Source organism: Rhinopithecus roxellana, chromosome 17 (assembly GCF_007565055.1).
Source record: "Rhinopithecus roxellana isolate Shanxi Qingling chromosome 17, ASM756505v1, whole genome shotgun sequence".
In the NCBI taxonomy this organism is placed as follows: Eukaryota; Metazoa; Chordata; class Mammalia; order Primates; family Cercopithecidae; genus Rhinopithecus; species Rhinopithecus roxellana.
In genome coordinates this window covers 86,186,074-86,209,899 of record NC_044565.1, presented here as the reverse complement: position 1 = coordinate 86,209,899, position 23,826 = coordinate 86,186,074, and the positions used below count along the sequence as shown (strand labels likewise).

Sequence of the window (23,826 nt, the reverse complement as noted above, 5' to 3'; positions counted from 1 at the left end):
AAAAGCCCAATGCACTTTTTGATTTTCCAAGGACCTATAGTTGCCATGCGCACAAGAGGCTGCTGAGGCTGGCGGCTGTGCCATCCCTGCCGCTGAGAAGCCAGCTGGCTCTGGCAAATGCTTTCACTATTTTCGACAGGATCAAAGGCATGAAACAGATCCCTGCTTCTAATTTCTGCTCTCAACCTTGCCAGACCCTGGAGGCCCCTGCTGTGAAAGCTAGGCTGGTCTTGAGGCAGCATGGCATATTCTCGAGATCAGGCATTTTGGGGACTGGGATGTCGGGAATGCAGGAATATCAGGATGACACATGTCTCATGGCTAGTGGAGTTAGATCAGGCAAGATTCACAGGCATACTTCCTCCTCTTCTCCAGATGGTATAATTCCTCCCTAAAAATCAGAAGTGTTTCCACTACTCTCAATCCACAGAAAGCACTTGGTCCAACCCCTTCACCTGACTGAAGGCACCCTTATGATGAAAGGCAAGGTGGCTTTTCAAAGACCTTTGACTCCACTCCTCTCCTGCTCACTCCCAGGGCCCTCCCTCAGCCTCCTGAGCTCTAGGAGGCTGGCCTTGGGCAGGATTATGGAAATAGGGAGGTTTGCTTCTCTTCCCACCAAGTGATGGCTCCATATTGAGGGACTTTACACAGACCTTTCCCCAGGTCCCTCCACAGCAGCACCCCCCGATCCTGGCTGAGATCTTGTGCTTTCTATCTGGAACTTACTTCTCTTTATACCCCTAGCATCTGACACAGGGCCTATACGTTTGCAGAATTAAGAACAAACAAACTCCCTAAATGCAAATGAAACCCACAATGAGATACACTTCACATCCATTAGGACAGCTACTATCAAAATAAACACATAAAATAAGCTTTGGCAAGGATGTGGAGAGATTTGAACCCTTGTGTACAACTGGTGGGAATATAAAATGGTAGAGCTGCTATGGAAAACAGTACAGTAATTCCTCAAAAGGGTAAAAATAGAACTACCATATGATTCAGCAATTACACCCTTGGGTATATACCTCAAAGACTTGAAAGCAGGGTTTTGAAGATATATTTGTACATCCATGTTCATAGCAGCATCATTCACAATAGCTGAAATGTGGCAGCCACACAGGTGCCCCTCAACAGATAAATAGATAAGCAAAATATGGTCTATACATAAAATGAAACATTCAGTCTTTAAAGGAAAGAAATTGTGACACACACCACAACATGGAGGAATCTTAATGACATTATGCTAAGAGGAATAAGCCCATTATAGAGAGACAAGTACTGTATGATTCCACTTATATGAGGTACCTAGAGTGGTTACATTCATAGAGACAGAAAGTAGAATGGTAGATGCCAGGGGTTGGGGAAATGAAAAGTTATCATTTAATGGGAATAGAGCTCCAGTTTTACAAGACAAAAAGAGTTGTGAGACAGAGGCGGTGATGGTTGCACAACAGTGTCAATGTTTTTAACATCCTTGAACTGTACACTTAAAAAAATGGTTAAAATGGAGCTGGGCGCAGTGGCTCACACCTGTAATCCCAGCACTTTGGGAGGCCGAGGTGGGTGGATCACAAGGTCAGGAGATCGAGACCATCCTGGCTAACATGGTGAAACCCTGTCTCTACTAAAAATAAAAAAAATTACCGGGCATGTTGGTGGGCACCTGTAGTCCCAGCTACTCGGGAGGCTGAGGCAGGAGAATGGCGTGAACCCGGGAGGCGGAGCTTGCAGTGAGCCAAGATCACGCCACTGTACTCCAGCCTGGGCGACAGAGCGAGACTCTGTCTCCGAAAAAAAAAAAAAAAAAGGTTAAAATGGTAAATTTTTGTTATGTGTATTTTACAATTCAAAATAATTAAGAAATCTTCCCAGTCAAAATTTACTCTTTATATATCCTCTTTTCTCTGGACTCTTCACTGCCTAATAGAAACAATAATGGGTTTTAACCCCTAATAGTCATTGGGTAGTGGGATTTCACATATTGTATCAGGTATTTTGTGTGTATGTATGTGTGTGTGTGTGTGTGTGTGTGTGTGTGTGTGTGTGTGTCGGATTCTAAATAAAGTTAATCACACCCTATTCTACCTGGCAAGAGAATAGCAAGATAATAAATAGGGAGAAATCACTGCTTTGAAAAAAAAAAAAGCAGAGAATATCAAAGAAGAGTCTGAGAAGCACCTGCTTTCATCGGCCTCACCAGTTCCTACATAAGTCATAGTGCCCTGCCTGGTCTTAAATGCCAGTCGAAGCCCTCGGCACTGTGTCCGGCTGTCACTGCCCTGACATGAAAGCGAAACGGACTTATCTGATCTCCCTTTGCCCTTGTTGGGACTTGTACTACCTTGTATAAATGCAATGCATTGCATGCTTTCTTCTCTATCTACTGCACTATATAAAACCCCTGAATGCTGTAAAGCTGAAATAAAGTCCAAATTCCAATATGGCAAGTATAGTTACAACTAAATACCTGTCGGGCAAAAGGGTTTCCAAGTCCTGGTCTAAGGCCACTACTCCAAGAATTACCTGAAAAAAAAAATGTTCTGGCGTCTCTGAAGTACCTTTTTGGCTGAGGCCTTCATCATCGTTCTCCTGATTAATTTTAACTGCTCCCACTCCAGGCTCACTTCTTCTCCCCAAGATGGGAGGGAATGCCCCACTCTAGATCCCTCAGTTACTTAGTACCTACAAGTACACAGTTCAGCATGAAACTTCTACTCCGTCCCAGCCTGCGTCTCCACATTCCCCTCCCTGTACACCCTCAGCCACTCAGCACTTCTACTTCTTCATCACCCCCTGGTTCTTCCCACCTTTGCTCTTCATTTGCCATGTTCCTTTTTGCCTGGAATGGCTCTTCCTTGATTGCGCTATCTGGTGGATTTCTCCTCGACTCTCAAGATCAACCTCAAAGGTTACTTCCTTCTACGGAGGCTCCGTGGAGCTTTCCCTCAGAGCATACATTGGGCTTGGTGCTTTTCTACCACAGTGGACTACAATGTCTCTGAAGGCGGGAATGCTGCCCATTCCCAAGTGCCTGCTCCAGACTCTTAACACCAGCCGAGTCTCGAGGATAGGATTTACAAGTGACTCACCCTACAGTGCAATGTTCCATCCTGGGTACTGAATGCTGCCGTGGCCCATTCTGAGTCCCTGCTCACCACTTCCCCTGTGACTCACCACTGCTTACTCACACCATACCCACTTTGTGCTCTTGTATTATTTATGGATGAGTATGTCTCCCTCACTCAATTATAAACTCCACAGGGAGCAGAAACCATGTCTTACTCACTTCCAGAGCCTCCACATTTGCTAGCTTAAGACTTTGCAACACCATAAAAGCTAGATTTATTAAAAAGACAAATCTTGATGGCATTCGTGGGCATGACTTGGGGGAGGTGGGAGTAGGTTGGGAGTTTTATAGAGCAGAGAAACTTTAGGCAGGCTGAATGTAGATTTCTACCTCTGCTGGAGGAGGAAAATTGCTTGAGGTTTTTTGGGCGGTTCTCTAAGAGGTGGAGCCTTGGGTGGAAAAGGGAAACAAGCTAGGAGGAGAAGGAGGAGACCCAAGACAAGGAGAAAGCATACCCAACTAAAGGTGAGGCAGTGGCTTGCTATGATAACAAAAGGCATCATGTATCTTTAACTGTCTCAAAACTCAATGGCTTGAATCAATAGTGACAATAATAATCTTAAGCATAAAAAGATGGAAAAAGTATTCAAAATGTTAGCACCAGCTGCCTCTGGGTTGTAAAATTACAGTCGTTTATATTGTTTTGGGTACCCCCTTTCCTATTTCTAATACTCAATTGCCATTCTCTCTAGAAACGATGCATAAATGGACATTATTTAAACACAGAAATTCTATTTGAAAAGCCACAACATACTTTACCTCTAGAGTCCCAGTCAATGTGTGTAATATAACTCGAAGCACCTTTACAGATGCCAACCCTTTTGCTTGTAAGTACGTTGTAAATATCCACAAAGTTATCATGGGATGCCACTGCAAGGTATTTTCCCGTATCTATAAAGAAAAATGTGGGGTTAACTCCAAAGCATCTTATATAGGAATTTACTTCCAGGAACTTAGTATTTTAAAAGTGGGGAAATGGTCAAAGAAACATCTAAATAGTTCATTCTTGTAATTTTTTGTCCCAAGACTGTGCTGTTTTAGAAAGTATTTGCTGTCATCTTCACCTTTTGAAAACTTAATATCAGAGATCATTTCTTTTCTGTGATGGAAAGAGACCATGTCTTCAACAGTGTCAGCATTTACAACCAGGAAACTCCCATCGTTCAAGCCAACTGCTAAGGCTTTCCCATCAGGGGAAAAGGCACAGCATCTTCCACCTACAGAAGAATCCACAAAAAACACTTATTATCCAAAACTTCACTGTCAAGCAAACCACATGAAGAGATGAAGAAATCTGATCATGTGCATTATGCACGGACACATGACTGCCTTTACATTGACACTACACTTGGGAAAACTAAACCTTCATAATTTAAGGCATCTCTTGGCTGTGTGCAGTGACTCGTGCCTGTAATCCCAGCAGTTTGGAAGGTCGAGGCAGGCGGATCTCTTGAGCCCAGGAGTTCAAGACTAGCCTGGGTTTGCAACATTACCTAGGTTAAAGATTAGTTGAAAAGTTATTTTTTATAGAGGTAAAACCCAGGCTCTACAAAAAATACAGAAATAAGCTGGGTGCAGTGGCTCATGCCTGTAATCCCAGCACCTCGGGAGGCCAAGGCAGGTGGATTGCTTGAACCTTGGAGTTCAAGACCAGCCTGGGCAACATAGCAAAATCCCATCTCTACAAAAAATACAAAACTTAGCCAGGCATAGTGGCACATGCCTGTAGTTCCAACTACTCAGGAGACAAGATGGAAGGATTGCTTGAGCTTTGGAGGCGGAGGGTGCGGTGAGCAGTGATCACACCATGGCACTCCAGCCTGGATGACAGAGGGAGACCCTGTCTCAAGAAAATAAAATTAAACATCTCTGCTCCCCAAATCCAAGGAAAATGATCATAATATCAAAAATACATTTTCAGCTTCTATGAGGTCTATTCATTCATTTATGAGTATTTAAATACCTGGGGTTTTCAAAAAATTAGTGGGGTAAATGGAGAAAAGGAGTATAGTGTAGGGTTAATAGGACCGGTATCTTTGCTTCCAAGAAAAGAGGTAATATTTAAGAATAGGAGTTCTATAATAAAATTTTCAGAAAACTTTTTTTAAAAAATATTATGCCTTACATACAACTCGCTTTAGAGGACCTCGTTCGTTTAGTTGCTCCAATTCTCTGATTCATGGATTGTAATGCATAACTCTAGAGGTGCAAGATACTGTTCTTGCCTCTTCTGTCATGGGAAGAATGGAATCTGAACATTCTCTTGAGGGGTATCTGGAAAACTAATTGGCACTAGGGTGATGGTACTGGATGAACCATGTTTTCTACTGCTTTGTAGGGTCACAAAGACATTTCTGAATCAGGAGCATGGACTTTGCAAAGGTATGTCTAAAAGGAAACCAATTCAAAAATATGCCTACCCTCTGCCACCATTCTTATTATCAAGAGTTGTAAGCACAGCTCCAGGGATAGGACAGCCAGGTGGCCCTGTGCCAGGGCATTTAATACCGAGCCTCTTTACCAACTCCTCTGTTCATGGTATGCTGAAAGCTATGTTCACACCCAAAACTGATGTGTCAGTACTGGGACAATGAAAAGACAAGCCTGCCCTTGAAGAGCATCATCAAGATTAGGTTAACCACAATCTACCATACAGACCAAGACACGTTTGAGAGTGAAGAGGAAAGCTATTAATAATTATACCAGAACAACAGGGGTAAACTAGGTTGAATGGTTATCCTATCTAAGATGGGTCAATAGTTGTTCTTTTTAACTAATTTTTAACTTAGGGAATAAAGTCCATTGACTGACATTCAAGTCCTCCACAGTGAGGACTTGGCCTATCTTCCCCCAATATGAACTAGTGGCCAAAATGATTCTAGCTTGTAGTGATTAAGAGCATGGGCTTTGGACTTGGATTTGGGAAATCTTTCCTCCACCATTTACAACTCCCAGGAGTCTAGTATAAAGAGAGGCAACACGGCAGAGGGAGATAGTGTTAAGCAGTGGTCATAGGTGTGTTCTCAGAGTCACACTGCATGGGATTCAATTTGATTCCATTACCTACTAAATGTGCAAACTAATTAAGCTCCCTGTGCCTCGGTTTTCTGATTTGTAAGTAGCAATAATAACAGCCTTACTCATGGGGTTCCTACAAAGACTACATGGAAAGAGTTGGCATAGTTGCTGGCCCAGCCATATTAGCCACCATCACTATTGTTAATACTGTTTTGACAGCTTTCTTCATTTTATTACCCTAGAATACAATCCTCATGTCTGCTTACAAAATTACTCAGTACAAATATTTTAGGGCTAGGCCCCAATTTCATCCTTTCCTCTTAAGGACTTTTATAGATCCTTCAAGCCTCAGCTCTCATCACCTCCCCGAGGAAGCAGTTCCAGGCTGTAGATCTCCTCTGAGGCTCCAGGGTACTTCGTGTCAAGTATCTTCAGTCTGTCCTTCCACATCCCCTCTTTGCCCTTGTCCACCCTGCTCTGTGCCTGAAGCTGGCCTGCATGGAGAACGTCAATGGGCTCCCTTGTCCTCTGGTTTCTGGTTGAGTTTGGCCAAGGGGGAGCATGGGTGGGAGATGAGAGAGATGGAGGAAGAATAGGGAGGCTGGGCCATTTATTTCCCTGGCTGCCTCCCGCAGGGTCACTGCATGCTGGCAGAGTCCCCTGGCTAACAGTGGTGGCTCCTCTCAGCCTGCCATCTCATGCGGCTCTCATATTCAGGGTTGCAGCAGTTGTCCCCTCCTCCTGCCCCTTCATGCCAGGGCTAGTGAGAGAGGCCGCCATTACTAGCTGCATAGCGCTGCACTACCCCGGGTCATTTCCTCACACCTTCCCCATCCCTTTATAAATAGTCCCATTTAAAAGACTCTCCTCGAATTACCAAATTTGATTGGATATGTTGCTGGGACTGTGTTCAAGTCCTATCTATCTCTGACACTAGAGATGGGACCATTCATCATGGGATCCCCTGTGCCTGCCACACAGAAGCTACTTAATAAATGTTTGCTGAATTTGTACCTCTCAGTACACCTCATAGTTCTAGTGCATATAGGTGTTCAAGACATCTTTACTCATTTCTTAAGTATTACATTTCTATATAATTGACGTTTGTTTTCAAGTCATAAAGTAAGTTCTGGAGACAGTTAGTTACAAAATAAACAGCATTCTTTAAAAGCTAAAGAGTTTCAATTGGCTCCCACAGCTCTCGATGAGAAGAAGGACATATTGCCCCCAGGTGGCAAATATCTGTGCAGTGCAAGGAAAATGAAGTGAAAAACGGAACTGGATTAGGCCAGCCTTCTGAATAATTCTACATGTGCTTAGTTAAGACTGTAGCAATCAATATAAGATTCCCATTGCCCAGCATATTTTTGGGCATATAACAGGAGCCCTCAGTAAATATTAATTAAATGAGTGAATAAACCTGACACATTGTTACTTGTAAATACTCTGAGAGATGTGTAAGGTGGTGTTACGTACCTTTTTTGAGTTTCCGTACTGCCAGCATACGGTGCTGGGCGGAGAGTTCCCAGATGCGAAGTGTTTTATCATCGCTCACTGTTGCACAGATGGGCAGGAGAGGGTGAGCTGCCAACCCCCACACTTCTCCTTCCATGTGCCCCTGTGGCAGAGGAAAAGGGGCAACATTAACTCTACTTACACTGTCTGGCTAGCCCTTCTTTAGCCTGGTGCTGAATATTCAGTCCAAGAGTATCACAAAAAGGTATAAACAGGAATGAACATATTTTGAGCTTCCTTGAACCAAAATGATCACCCGAAATAATTTTTTCATTTAAACTTGAAACAAGAGCTGGACCTACACGATGCTAAATCATTCATTTGCATAGCAAAACATGAACTCGTTGCTGATTGGTTTTCTATGATGCCAAACATTTTTCCATTTGGAAACATCCAGGTAAACGGTGAAACGCCTGCTTTTCTGTTGATACTAAATAAACATAGTATATATGTACCCTCCTAGTAAAGCAGCTGAATCACAAGGACACAAACCATTTCCTTCAGTTAAATCATAAAAGATGCAGGTATGACCCATTCGTGTCAGTGGAACTGAAGAGCAATATTCTCATTATTTATGCAACTTTAGTCCTTTGAACATGTAGCATTCGGCAGAGCAGAAATAAAGGAAGCTAAATTTTCATTTCAAGTGTCCTCGGTGTAGCTAAGGTTCTGCATCTGTTCACAAATTGGCCTGTCCATGTGCTAACAATGAACATCCAAAACTGAAAGGTGCTTAATAAGCACTGGCCCAATTCCATATACCTTTATCTTATCACAAACACACTTGGCTGACTTAGAATAATAACTAAGATAAAGCAGTATTTTTTTAAAAAATGAACACTTAACAGGGAGAAAATGAATTTGATTCTCATAATTTTTCACTCAATAATGCAGGGTAAAGATTAGTGCTACAGAGCAGTTAAACAGATCAGATTAACTATTTACTGAATTTTTGCTTTTTAATGGCTAATTATAAAAAGGCTTTGCTTAGTAAAGCAAAAAGGAAGCCCACACACAGGCATCTGAAAGGTGTTTGTAGCTGGAATGCTATGGGGAACAGGTGGCTTTCCAAAGAGAAATTGGATGATTCCAATTTAACTGAGAAGCTATTTGAGCAAAACAGTGAATTTGGCAGAAGATGTAAAGTTCCAAATACAGCTGACATTCAAATATGAGAAAATGAGGGGCTGAAGGGTACAGACATTGTTTTTGAATTTATTGGATTTGAGGACACCCTACATCCCCAGTTTTCTAGTCTTCTCTTCAGAAGCCTCCCAGCCCCAGAGTCACAGTCAGGGTACAGGTCAGGGGTCAACCTCACATCTTCCCAGACTGACTCTGCTTGAAGCTCTTCTACAGACTGAGCCCCTTTGTGTATTTTAGTTAAGAACAGGATCGTGGGATCCAGAGATCCTTTTAAACCACTGCCTTATATTGATATCAAAATTACATTTCCTTAATCCGTTTATTTTAATCCCCGTGTAACACAGGATCAGACAGTAAGCGAGGCAGGCTTGGAGGACCTTGAATGGCACAAGGAAATGGGCTTAGGATCCTGCTTTGGTGCTGATCACCCATAAAGCTGATCATAAACAGGTGTTCAACTGCGAGCTGACTGCTTCAAAGCACACATGACGGGAAGTACCACAACCCGTCACCTGCCATTCTCCCCTCCCCCAACCTTATTAAAAATAAGCAATCTATTCCAACGGTGATTGGATTGCCATGCCACCGAAACTGGCAGAGTGGTTCTAAAATCTTCTCCCAGCAGGACAGTCCATCGTCTCACTCACACTGCCTCCATAGTTCCTTCACTTTCCCTTGGTGTCTCTATCGTCTCTCAGAACAGGACTGTGAGATGGTCCTGGGCAGGCAGGAAGCCCTTATTCCACTGCACATACACACAGCACAGAGCAGACCTGGGCAGGAGCCCAACAAACATGGACTGAACTGAAATACTGAGTTCCACCTAAGAGGAAATAGCAAATGAGAATGCAGAAGAGGAAAAAAAGATGCTGAGAAAAAAAGGGAGAGAATGGTACACATGTAGGTGGCAAAGATGGTAACTAACATCTGGTCTGAAGCTTCCACCAGCTCAACCAGCCACCCCACAGCTCAGGGGCTTTCCTGCAGCGTCCAGGTTAAGAGACATGGGGAACAGCCTGGTGAGGTGAAAAAGGGCTCGAGTAAACCTTGGTTGGAATCCCAGCTCTGCAGTTCTCAGCAGGTGACTGTGGGTAATTTTCTGGGCATTAGGTCCCTCATCTATAAAACAATTTAACACAGCCAATCTGTTGTGGAGATGAGACAAATTTAGTACAACGGTATTGCCTGACACAGAGTAGGTGCTGAATATATGATTGCTGTGGTTATTTTTCTTATTAGAGCAATAGAAAGAAACACAGGAAAGAATAGAATTGTAGAGAATTAAGAAGTGGAAAGCCTTTATCAAGCATAAAACATATTTAAACCAAACTACCTCAAGTGTAACACAGTAAGACAGAAAACAAAGTTTAGATCTTACAGTATTATTTAAATCATATCAGAGCATAAATCTTCCAAAATATCTAGCAATATAGCATACATGGAAACAATTTACATTCTCAAACATTTGGAGATTAAAAAGTAAATAAATATTTTTCAGTAAAATTAGATGAGAAGTTATAGCCAGAAAAAAAAGATTTCACTTGGAAGAAAACAACAAAAGCAAGAACAGCTGGAGAACAAAGACATCATGCCTCAAGGATGTATCTCCTGCCTCATTCCCCAGCCTGGCTGCCAGGCACGACCAGCTGCAGAGCTTTCAAGGTTTGTTTTTCACACAGATTTTTTTCTTTTTAAAACACAGATTTATTCAGGATATCCAGGATAGGACTTGGGCACATGTGTTTTTAAAGCCTTGCAGTGTCCTGAGCCATAGTGTATATGCACATGTGTTTCCATGATACACTAAGTCAGAGGGACCCTCAGTGGGATTTGGGGATTCACTCCTAATACAGCAAGCCTGCAGGCATCACTCAGAGATCAGGGCAAGGAGGGGAAGCTCCTGCACTGGAATCTTGGAAGTTCTGACTGCTCATATGATCAGAGCATTTTCTTTTCCCTCCAACTTCTGAACAGACATCCTTCACCCCTCACCATGCCTCTTCCAACTAAATATGGTCTTATCCATCACCATACCGGGCAAGACTACCTACGTACCTCCACACTCTACCACATCCCTATCCCTGAGGTGAGATTTTATCATTTCTTGGCTCCTAAAGGGTTCTGTTACATTTATTTTAGTTCAATTTTACCTAAATATGACTTTTGAGGGAAGACAGGGATTAAGGAGGATGTAATGTGTTTATGTGGATCAAGGCTGAGACTACAGTGAGGCCCATATTCCAAAGGGGCACTGGTGCGTCTGGCATGTGGGGAGTAGGTGACTTGTCTTGTTCATTTTATGGATGGACAGATTGACAGGACTTATACCTAAGGCACCTCTTCCACACCTGGACCCAATTTAGATAATGAAATTCTGGACTTTGAGCAGATCCTGTAACGTGATAAGGCTCTTGGGGACCTTGGGGGTGGAGGTAAAGAATTCTGTATGTGGTAGGGGCATGAATAACTGGTGGCCAGAGGGTGGCCAGTGATGGTGACCCTCATACTTCTCCTGGCTTTCACACTTTTGCATAATCACCTCCCTTTGAGTGTGGTATGACCTGTAGCTTGTTTCTAGCCAACAGAATATGGCAAAGGTGATTGAATGTTCATGATTCCACATACGTGATTACATAATTATGTAATGTAAGAGTGTAGTGTCTATTTTTTCCCTCTGTTTTTGGCTTTGAGAAAGCAGCAATGTTGGGAAACCCCATGTGGCAAGGAACTGTGGGCAGCCTCTAGGAGTTGAGAGTGGCCTCTAGCCAACAGCCAGCAAGAAAGAAAAAAGAAAAGCCCTTAGTCCTACATTTACAAGCAATTAAATTCTGCCAACAGCATGAGTGAGCTTGGAAGAATCTTCCCCAGTTTAGCCTCGGATGAGACCATAATCCTGGTCTTTATTGCAACCTTATAAAACACTAAGCAGAGGATCCAGTTAAGCTGTGCTCAGATTCCTGATCCACAGACGCTGTGAGACAATAAACGTGTGCTGTTTTAAGTTGCTAAGTTTGTGGCAATTTGTTACACAGCAATAGGTAACTAGTTCAACTCTTGTGCAACCCTGAGAGTGAGTGCTTCCTTAAGTTTTGGAACCTAAGCATCAACTTTGTCTCACCCTAGTCCCAGCCCTGATGTGAGCTGCAGTTTAGAATAGGTACAAACAGTACCTGAACAAGTAGTGTCATTGGGCCGCTCTTATCGATTTCCAGAATCTCTCCATTTTTTGTTCCCACCAGGATATGTCCATGTCCCAAGGTGATGGCACGAATTGAAGGGTTATCTTCCAAAAGCAAGCCTGGGAAGGGGATGGTATATTTAATAAAATAACAAAAACACTGCTTCTTAGTATAAATTCAATTTGTATAGCTCCAAAGAACGAGGTACTAGGCAGTCAGCCTTGACATTTCTACCAGGAGAAGAGAGTTCGAAACATGGAAGAGGGAGAAAATTGATTGGTTAATAGTTTTCTAAAATCTTTAGTACCATCTTCTCCATCCCTCTGAACACAAAGATTTCTATTACATGTTTGGGAGTGGCACCTTTTGAGCTAGTTGACAATGCTGATCTTTTAATGGCATAAGTCTTCAAGCATCTTTCAAACATATCATCCCAGAGCTCCACGATGCCGTCCTTTCCACCCGTTACAAAGCCCTGTGAAAGCACACATGGGAGGTGTTATATACACATCAAAATGACCAATTACCCACTTGGCCCCAGAAGGATTCCCCCGTGAGTAAGGCAGCTTTGTGTATGTTACCTTCCTAAATATATGAGATGGAAAACTCTGCTGATAACAATGTTTGAATACTATTTTCTGGGAGCATTTCTCCCACATTCCCCTAGCAAGATTAAGCACTTTCTCATCATGTATCCATTGCACTCTCTTCAGAACACTGGTTGACAGCTGGCCCACTGATCAAGCATGGCTGTGCCTGTGCCCAGTCTCCCAACCAGAATGTGGTTCCTACAGAATGGAACCAACCTCAAAACCTAGCAGAGTTTCTGGTATCTCACATACTCTGACCAAATGGATTGAAGTTAACATCACAGTTTAAAATTATTGTTAGACATTGAAAAATAAAAGTCATGTCCAGAAGAAAACATCACTATTTATTAAGAGTAACTTAGGTACTTCATACAATGAAACTATCCTATTTCAGTCAATAGATACAATTACCATAATTAAAATCCAGATTAATTTTTACAAAAACCTGGAAAGTAAAAAGCTTAACATATTGGATATTTTTTACTGAACAGTGATCTTTATTCCTGTTCTAAGCTTATAAATTTTTGGCTGTACTAGTTTTCCTTTCTGGTAATTTATTACATATGCCGACTGTTCTTAGAGGGTTTTTTTTTTTTTTTAAAGAAAAATGCTGAGTAATTCATTGCTTCCTCAGCAACTTTTAATTTAACGCATTTTTATGAAGTTTACAAAGAAATAATATTTTGAAGTGTGTAACATTAAATATCCTTATCCTTATATAGAATTTGTACCCAGGAAAATTCAATCCCACATTAAATTTAAATGCAGTATATTATATTGTGATACCTTGTCTTTTCTCATGATTTTGCAGCTTAATTTGCCAAACAACAATAGCTTAAACAAGTTACACCATATTTACTTCTGGGCCTACAGAAATTCTTTCTTCTTTTTTAATCTTTTCTAATACTTGCCAGTCTAACCAAAATTTTATTTTATTGCCAGTAAAATAAAAACACAAACAAAAAACCAAAAAACACCTTAGCCACTAAAACAACCATTGTAGTTGCATATCTAACAAGAACCTACTTTTGTAGTAGAATCAACACATTTGCCTAAGGACAGGTAAATGAAAATTGAGGCTTGGGTTAGGAGTAGTAGGTGGCTTAAACTGGAAGTCAGAGGGCACAGATGAAGTGGTACCACCAGCAAACTGGAAGTAACTGAAAATAAGTTGATATTTGCTGGCAAGTTGATTGAATAAAGTGTTTTAAAACACTGAAGGTGCTATGGTTTAAATGTTAGTCGCCTCCAAACCTCATGCTGAAATTCAACTGCCTCTGTAACAGTATTAAGATGTGGGAACTTTCAGAGGTGACTAGACCATGAGGGGTCTGCCCTCATGAATGGGTTAATGCCGTTATTGTAGGAGTGGGTTCATTACAGAAGAGTGATTTTGGCCCCTCCCACTCTTTATTGGCCCTTCAGCCATTGGGTAACACAGCAAGAAGGCCCTTCCCTGTTGCAGCCCCTTCATCTTGGACTTCCCAGCCTCCACAACTGTGAGCCAATCAACTTCTGTTCATTATAAAGCACCTAGTCTCAGAAATTCTGTTACAGCAGCAAAAACAGACTAAGACAGAAGGTAAGTGTAATCTTTGTAACGGGACACTGCAAGGCAAGTAGACAGACCAGGGCAATCATGATGAGCTTCAGTGGAAATATGCCCAGCACTCTAACACTCTTGTTAAAGCTGAGCCTTTCTACACAGGAGCAAGCTGGTTATGATGTAAATTTCTGTCATAGCAAATCGATGTCTGGAACAATAATGTAACCACCTGGTACTTTTAGGTCTCTGCCCATTGTGTCACCAAGGAGGAAGACAATGCTGAAGTATTTCTCAGGACTCTTCTGCTGCTAAGTGTCCACATTTATCCTGGCAGTTCTTAAGGGACTCTTATGAGTGGGGGCCAGAAAGAGAATGTGTGGAAAAAGTGGAGAGAAGCTGCATATAAAGAAACAACTATAAATGAAATTATAAAAATATCTTTGCTTTCCTCCCTATTGTCTCTTGACTGAGCTTCATGACAACTACTTCCTAATTCAGAAAGGCCTGTTTTAGATACAGGCATCCTCTTGGTGGGCCATCCTAAGACTACCTTATAATTTTAGAAGGCTGATGAGGAAAATGAATGCTGAAACGCAGGCCATACCTTATCCAATGCATACATAGCAAACACAGGCCCATCATGAGCTTTCACTGTCTTCAGTAGTAGAATGTCTTTCCAAATAAAAATATCTCCAGTAGCTGCTCCTGAGAACACTAGATCTTCCATTCGTCCATAAGAAACACACATCATTGTTTCCAATTTTCCAATGCTTCCAAAAGTTCCTCTTTTAGAAGTGAAGCCCCCACCTAGAGTGGACCAAGAACAGTTATTATTTAAAAAATCTGGCACTTCCTATGAGCATATAGAATGACGACTTCCGTGAGAAATCTGGTGTTTCTCATTAGGTATTTATGTAAAGATGTCTAAAAGTGGCAGAGAACATCAAAAGCAAAAATATTGTAAGAGTATTTCTCATTCATTCATTAACTCAGCATTTAATGAACCCCTACATGTGGTAGGTGCAGTGCTCACTGCTGGGATATGAAGATGAAAAGAGGGTTCCTGTATTCAAGGAACTCAGAGTCTGGCTGGAGGGATGACTCAGTATGCATCTCACTCCAAGACACGTGTTTAACTGAGGCTCAACACAAGTTCTGTGTCAACCAAGAGAAAAGTGGCGAAGTGCCTGGAGGAGCAAGCAAAGTCTTCATGAATGCTGACCAAAAACAATAAAAATAGTACTGACTATAAATGTAAAATATAAGCATGTTATATGTGCTCTGCTTATTTATCACAGCAATTTTGGGGTGAGAAAAATGAATTGTTTTGTAGGAAAATGTAGTATATGGGACAAGTCATTAGATTTGTCCCTTATACATTCACATTTCCCCATACTCCCTGTCACTGAGAAACCCAGCTTTATTCATGACAGCTATGCACAGGCTGGCTTTCCAGACATATTGGGTGGCATTACCTTCTTTTAAAAGCAAAATGCACTGGAATAGAACCTTATTCACATTTTCTGCATAATAAAATTGGGCTTGGTACCAAAGCTGATATGAAGAATTCAGATTCAATTGCATTAAGTCTGACTTATTAGTGAGAAGAGTAAGGTATCCTTTATGTTTTCTCATGCTTATTTATTCATCATTATTATCAACATTAAATCTACCAATATTTATTGGACCACCTATTTGTGGGCAGACTCAGGGTTTAATTCAGGTTTAAATTCAGTAATAGATAAATAAAGGAACCCTCCAAATAGATACAATTTTATTCACTCAACCAAAATGATCATTTTATTTCCTGTGCAGTAGTCTAACATAATTACTGCTTTCAGAACAGATGACTAAATATAAAAATGATTATTTTCACGGCAGAACATTTTCCAAAGCTTTCTAGGTATTGATGAATATGCATAGCATCATATAGAGTGTTCTAAGCTTCAAAGCGTTCTAACTGAACTTGGGAGTGAATTTTTTTAGGCGCATTTTTATTTTAGATTGCAGAGACAAGCCAGGTAGTAGCAATAGTTTTGTTCTATTTTTCTTTCCAGCTAGGGTCAAGCTCTCAGTCACATAAAATGATAAACCCAAAGGACAGTACCTGCTTGTTGCCAGAACTTGATGTGCTTTATCCCAACTGTAACCAGTTTGTCAACATGGTGTGGGTTACACTTTACCACAAATATCTTATCTTTATGTCCTCTGTAAGAGACAAATAGGAAATAAAATTATAGATTGAATGGAAGCAACAGCTTTATTAAAAGCATGCATTTGGTCTAATTTTAAGCACATCTAACAGGACCACTAAATTAGAAAATGGTTTAAAATCCACACAGGCATCTACATTAAAATAATGAGCTTTCACTTTTCTTTGCATGTTTGAGCCGTTTCTTCTTACCCTAATGTTGCTGCCAAAGTTTATTTACTTATACGTTAAACAAAGTAATGAAACATTTAAAACATGTCATAATGTCTCCATAAGATAAAATTAATGCCACCACTGTGGGGTTGCAAGTAATTCTGGGGATATGCAGAAGGAAAGAGATAGTATTGACTCCTCTTTTTCTCCTCTTGTGCAGGAGGAAAGAGATAGTATTAACGAAAAGCTTCTCATGAACCACTCTTGCTGTGGAAAGCATTGCTCTGGGTTAAATGGGTTTTCAGCTGGAAACATATCATTTAGAAGTTGAAGCCCTGGACCCACAGCTATGGAAAGAGAAAGGATGTCTTCTATTGATTCGAGGCACTTTGGGATGCTGCACATTCAGAGATGTAGGTTTATAACTCAAGGGGCAGAAGGACAAATATAAATGTAAAGGCCAGTTGTAGACCTGGGCTGTAGACTTGGCATCTCACAGCATGTGAGGGACTATTTGATGGTGTTTGATATATCAGGACATAATTTTAATAATGTAAAAAAAAAAAGCAATTAACAAAAAGAACATGACTGACCAATCTGTCTTATGAATATAGATACAAATATCATAAATATTAGCAAATAGAATCTGAAAGCACAATAAAAATAATACATTAGGACCAAACACAAGGGTGGCTCAATATTAAGGAATCAAGTAATACAATTGATCATATTAATAGATGTAAAGAGATAAATCATATTATCATTTTCAGATGCTGAAAAGGTATTTGACAAAAATCTAACACTCATCCATCATTTAAAAAATAAAAACACTCAACGCCCAATACAGTAGAAATTAAAGGATGCTTCAGACTTGTCCTTTAGACATTTATATTTCCCTGTACTTCGTCATTGAGAAATCCAGATTTATTCAAGGTTAACTATATATAGGCCGGCTCTCCAGACATGCTATGTGTCATTATCCTTTCTTTAAAGACAGAACATGCTGAAATAGCTTATTCATCATATTTGTGTGTGCACACTCAAAAGATTCTTACTTAATGGCATTCCCAATAGAGTCAGGATAATTACCACTACCATTTAACATCATATTGAACATATGAACTAATGCAGTTAGACAAGATTTTAAAAGGCACAAGAGCTGGAATGGAAGAGCTAAAACTAATCATATTTGCAAATTATACATATCTAAAAAATTCAAAAGGAAGTAATTTTAAAATGACTACAAATAAGACATTTTAGTAAAGCTGCATTATATAAAATTCAATACCAAATCAATAACCTTTGCATGTACAATGACTGGTTGAAAAATATGATGGAGTAGAGGACTCTATTTATAAACAATAAAAACAACAAGGCATAAACTCAACAAGATACATACAACATATAAAAATGAAGAGAGAAAAAAGACCTGATCTGTAAGATTAAAAAGGTAGACTTTAAAAAATAGAACTATATTCCATGTTCTTGGAAAAGAAAACTCAATCCTAAAGATAGCAGTTATCCCTTAGTTTATAAATTCAACTTAGTTCCAATAAAAAGACCACGCAGTGTGTGTGTGTGTTTAATCCGGAGTTAGACACCTTGATTTTAAAGTTCTCATGGAAGAATAATCCAGCAGGAATGACCAGGAAAATGGAAACAGAAAAGCAGAGTGCAAAGAGTAGCTCTCCTAGATATTAAAATAATCTATAAAGGCTCTGTAATTAAAACAGTATAGTACCTGTGTATGAGTTGACTGACAAATGGCAAAACAGAAAATCTTGAAACAGACACAAATGAATATAAAAATGTAGTGTATAACAAAGACAAGGTCTTATATCAATAGCAGGAAAGATGCACTTTTAAAATAAATGGTGTTTGACGCCAAATGCTGGCTAGTCTGTGGAGTGATAAGAACTCTTGTCAATTGCTGGTGGGAATGCAAAATGATACAGCTATTTTGAAAGACAGTTTGGCAATTTCTTACAAAACTAAGCATATTCTTACCATATAACCAGAAATTATATTTGTTGATATTTGCCTAAATGAGCTGAAAACTTATGTCCACACAGAAACCTGCACATGGATATTTATAGCAGCTTTATTCATAATTGTCAAAACTTGGCAGCAACATAGATGTCCTTTAGCAGGTGAATGGGTAAACAAACTGTGGTACATCCAGACAATGGATATTATTCAGTGCTAAAAAGAAATGAACTACTACATCATGAAAAGACATGGAAGAAAAGTAAATATATATCATTAAGTAAAAGAAGCCAATCAGAAAAGACCATATACTATATGGTTTCAATTATATGACATTCTGGAAAAGGTAAAACTACAAAGATGCTAAAAAATTAGTGGTTGCCACAGTATACAGGGGAGGGAGGGATGAAGGGATAAATGGGCAGAACACAAAGAACTTTTAGGGCAGTGAAACTCTTCTGAATATACTGTGGTAACTGCAGAATCAGCCCAGTCTGGTTCAACTTTACATAATACAATGGTGAGTTGTTTTTCAGTTATCATGGAACCCAGGTTTCAAGTTATATAATCTGATCATGCCCAGATGAACCAAGCGTGCAACCATGGGTGGAACCTAAGTGCTTGGACCAAGGAACAGGGACCAAATTAAGAACTACACACCTCATGGCATGATCCAGTCCTATCATGTCTCCCGGCAACACTGCATTGTAAGATCCAATCAGATCATGCCTCATTACCCACTGCTATGAATCCTGCCCCAGTCCCCAGCTCAAGAGAGAGATTTAAGCATTGCCTCCTGTCTCCTTGTTGTCAAACTGCAATAAACTCTTTCTTTTCACAAAAGCTGGTGGCATAGTATTGGCGTCTATGCTTTTTGGGCAGCAAGCCCATTGCTAGCTTGGTAACACTATCATGATAGATTATGTGTCAATATACATTTGTCAAAACTCATAGAATGTACAAAACAGAGTGAATGATAATATAAACTATGGACTTCGGGTGATAATGTGTCAAGGTAGGTTTATGAATTGTAACAAATGTACCACTCTAGTGCAGGATGGTGATAGTAGGGGAGGCTGTGCATATGAGGAGGTAGGAGGTAATGGAAACTCTCTGTACTTTCTGCTCAATTTTGCTGTCAACCTAAAACCACTCTAAAATATAAAATCTATTTAAAAAGGGAAAAAGTGGTGTTTGGAACACCTTGGCAGCCATATGGAAAAAACAAAGTTGGACCTGTTCCTCAGATACTAGAATAAACTATTTAGAGACCTAAATATAAAAGATGAAGCCATAGAACATTAGAATAGGTGATTTCTTTTTAATGTGAGAATGGGCAATATTTTTCTAAATATGTAAATCTTGAAGCAATAAAAGATTAATAAATTTAACCACACAAAAATAGAAACCTTTTGCTTGATGAAAAACACCATAGCAAACTCAAAGGATGAATGACAAACTGGGAAAAAAATCAGCAAGTTATAGGCAAAAATCAAATAACCCTAACATTTAAAGAAACACTTCCTGTGAGAATTATATTTCAGAGAAACCAAATGGTTCACGAGGGAAAATTCTTGTTTATAAAATAATTCTAGCTAATATGAAGAATGAATAAAATTAGAAAATTACCACTTTTAACCCAAATTAAGTAACCAATTTAGCCCAAGGTTGTCAGCTGATGCTACAACCATTAGAAAATGTGTTGATGGGGAGCTGTGTAATGAAAGGATCAGGTCAGTACCCCCAGAACCCACCAATTGAGCTGAGTATTACTGACAGCAGAACAACTAGACCTTTTGGGCAGTAGTGTACACCAAGGTGGTGCTCGGGAAGTGGTCCATCCTGGAGGGAAGGAATTCCATCACCAACATTGTTTAGAATTGCCAGCTAATGAGAATAATAAAAAGCAGTATGGCTTTTAGTTATTTTCAAATTCTCTATAGATAATATACCCCTATTGCTTGCACCTGGGAAGGACCATTCCTACTGCCTCCCTACTCTCTGGTATACCACTGATTTGATCTTTTCTGATGTGACAGGAAGTACCTATAAAGTATTCTTGCCTAAAAACTTGAACATGGGTGAAATTATTTGCAAATCATATATCTGATAAGGGACCTATATTCAAAATATATTAAAACTCTTAAAACTCAGTAATAAAAAGACAAATAACTCTACTAAAATTGGGTGGTGTCTTGGAGAAAATATACCCAGTCAGCACATGAAAACATGCCCAACATCATTAGCTATTGGGAAAACCATAATGAGATACCACTTCACACTCACGAGGTAGCTATAATAAAAACGACAGACAGTAACAAGTGTTGGCCAGAATGTGGAGAAGGTGGAGGCCTGTGTTTCACATTTTGAGGCACTAATGTTTTCCAAGTTGCTGCACCATTTTCCATTCCCACCATATCTAAAGGTAAAAGATGAAGCTGAATAATAGATTAAAAAAAAGAGGCCATGGCCGGGCGCGGTGGCTCAAGCCTGTAATCCCAGCACTTTGGGAGGCCGAGACGGGCGGATCACGAGGTCAGGAGATCGAGACCATCCTGGCTAACACGGTGAAACCCCGTCTCTACTAAAAATACAAAAAAAACTAGCTGGGCGAGGTGGCGGGCGCCTGTAGTCCCAGCTACTCGGGAGGCTGAGGCAGGAGAATGGCGTAAACCCGGGAGGCGGAGCTTGCAGTGAGCTGAGATCTGGCCACTGCACTCCAGTCCGGGCGACAGAGCGAGACTCCGCCTCAAAAAAAAAAAAAAAAAAAAAAAAAAAAAAAAAAAAAAAAAAAAAAAAAAAAGGCCAGGCGCGGTGGCACACACCTGTAATCCCAGCACTTTGAGAGGCTGAGGTGGGCAGATCAGCTGAGGTCAGGAGTTCGAGACCAGCCTGGCCAACATGGTGAAACCCTGTTCTCTACTAAAAATACAAAAAATTAGCCAGGAGTGGTGGCAGGCACGTGTAATCCTAGCTACTAAGGAGGCTGAGATAGGATAATCGCTTGAATCCAGGAGGAGGTGGTTGCAGTAGGCTGAGGTCACACCACTGCACTCCAGCCTGGGTGACAGAGCAAGACTCCATCTCAAGAAAAAACAAACAAAAAAAAAGTTAAAAAAAAAAAAAAAAAGAGAGAGAGAGAAGGAAAGATCTGTGCAACGTGTAGGATGCTGATCACTGTTGCAACTGGGTAATGGGTACAGAGGGTTCATTATGCTATTCCCTCTACTTTGGCGTAACTTTGAAATTTTCCATAATAAAAAGAGTAGAATGTCTCCTGATCCGTATGGCTACCTGAATGTGGACCCTACAATGAGAGGCAAGGAAGAGATGGAATTCTGGGGCTCTGACTCTTTGAAAATGAAAAGTGAACATGGACATTAGAGCCAGGATACATCACTGGACATATCGTTAACAATTAGGGGAGAAAAAGGTCTAACGGTGAAATGTGTTTAACCTCTTAAAGTTTAAGAGAAGAAATCAACCAGATAACCATAAAAACGTTAAGCATCCAAAAAAAAAAATTTTTTTTTTTTTTTTAAGACGGAGTTTCGCTCTTGTTGCCCAGGCTGGAATGCAATGTCACAATCTTGGCTCACTACAACCTCTGCCTCCCGGGTTCAAGTGATTCTCCTGTCTCAGTCTCCTGAGTAGGTGAGATTACAGGCATGTGCCACCATGCCTGGCTAATTTTTTGTATTTTTAGTAAAGATGGGGTTTCACCATGTTGTTCAGGCTGGTCTCAAACTCCTGACCTCAGGTGATCCACCTACCCCAACCTCCCCAAGTGCTGGGATTACAGGTGTGAGTTACCACGCTAGGTTTTTTTTTTTTTTTTCTCTCTCTCTCTCTCTTTTTGAGACAGATTCTCACTCTGTCACTCAGGCTGGAGTGCAGTGGTGCAATCTGGGATCACTGCAACCTCCACCTCCCAGGCTCAGATGAGTCTCATGCCTCAGCCTCCCAAGTAGCTGGGACTACAGGTGCACACCACCATGCCCAGCTAATTTTTTGTATTTTTAGTAGAGATGGGGTTTTGCCATGTTGACCAGGCTGATCTGGAACTCCTGACCTCAAGTGATCCACTTGCCTCGGCCTCCCAAAGTACTGGGATTATAGGCATGAGCCACCATGCCCAGCCCAGTGATTTCTTGATTGGAGGAAAATCCCCCTAGATTCAAAATCATTCATATATACTTTAGAGAGACTAGAGAAAACCAAAATGAAAATAAAGTACAAATATAGCAAATTATATTTCCTAGAGATAAAAGATTGTTTCCTTGTATCTATACAATGTCAAACATTTACAAAAAACTTTTTTTGTGAGAACTTTTTAGTTTCCATCTAATTTCTTAGTGCCATTGTGATATTACAAAATACATATGTAGTCTTCAATTCTCCCCCTCCATTTCCTGGCAAACAACTCCTACAATCCTTAAGATCTCCAGTGAGGTCTTCTTGTATGCTCATGATTGACTTGATGGCTGCCGGCCCAGAGGTAGCTTCAGGATGGGAGCTGGTCACCAGAAAGACCAAAGCAGTAGTAGAGGGTTGGGACTTGCAGCCCCATTCCTGACCTTCAGGGAAGGGAGAGGGATCAAAGGTTAAGTTGCTCACCCATCGCCAGTGAGTATATCAACCAAGCCTATGTAATGAAGCCTCCATTAAAAACCCCAAAGGACAGGGTTTGGAGAACTTCTAGATAGCTGAACACAAGGAGATCCCTGGAGGAAGGTGCACCCAGGGAGGCCATGGAAGCCCTGTGCCCCTTCCTATGTGCCTTGCCCTATATAGCTTTCCATCCATAACCTTTGTAACATCCTCTGTAATAACCTGGCAAATGAAGTAAGTATGTCTGAGTTCTCTGCGCGACTCCAGCAAATTAATGAAACCCAAGGTGGGATGAGGGGCATGGCCTCAGAAACTGAGCCCTCAACCTGTGGGATCTGAGGCTACCACCAGGTAGACAGATTCAGAATAGAACGGAACTAGAAAATACTCAGCTAGTGTCTGTCACAGAATTGTTTGCTCGGTGGTGGGGAGAAATCCCCACAAGTTTGGTCACAGAAGTCTTCTGTGTTGACTGCTGTTGAGTGAGAAAACAGAAAAAGCACTTTGAGTTTGGGTGAGAGTTTTTGTTGTCCTACTCTATGTCATAAAAACACCAATGTTATTTCTGTTGTAGCTAAAGTGGCTAAGGATGGCATGTACATGTTGAGCTAATGTCAGTATCTAAATAAAGAACACACGGCATACCTCTCATTTTTCTTTTACACACGTGTTAAACTTGTAGGGAAGTTGCCTGTAAGTGTAGGTGTGTGTGTGCACGCACGTGCATGTGTGTATGT

General features: G+C 40.7%; 1 protein-coding gene across 1 annotated transcript in view; it reads right to left on the bottom strand.

Annotated features, from left to right (window-relative positions):
• Positions 1-23,826, bottom strand: part of EML6 (EMAP like 6) — a 254,718-nt gene that overhangs the window by 65,742 nt on the left and 165,150 nt on the right. Inside the window, 7 exon segments of the mRNA XM_010378900.2 lie at positions 3,893-4,024; positions 4,198-4,350; positions 7,628-7,769; positions 11,983-12,110; positions 12,355-12,466; positions 14,732-14,934; positions 16,235-16,335. Coding sequence (XP_010377202.2) covers positions 3,893-4,024; positions 4,198-4,350; positions 7,628-7,769; positions 11,983-12,110; positions 12,355-12,466; positions 14,732-14,934; positions 16,235-16,335 — 971 coding nt within the window.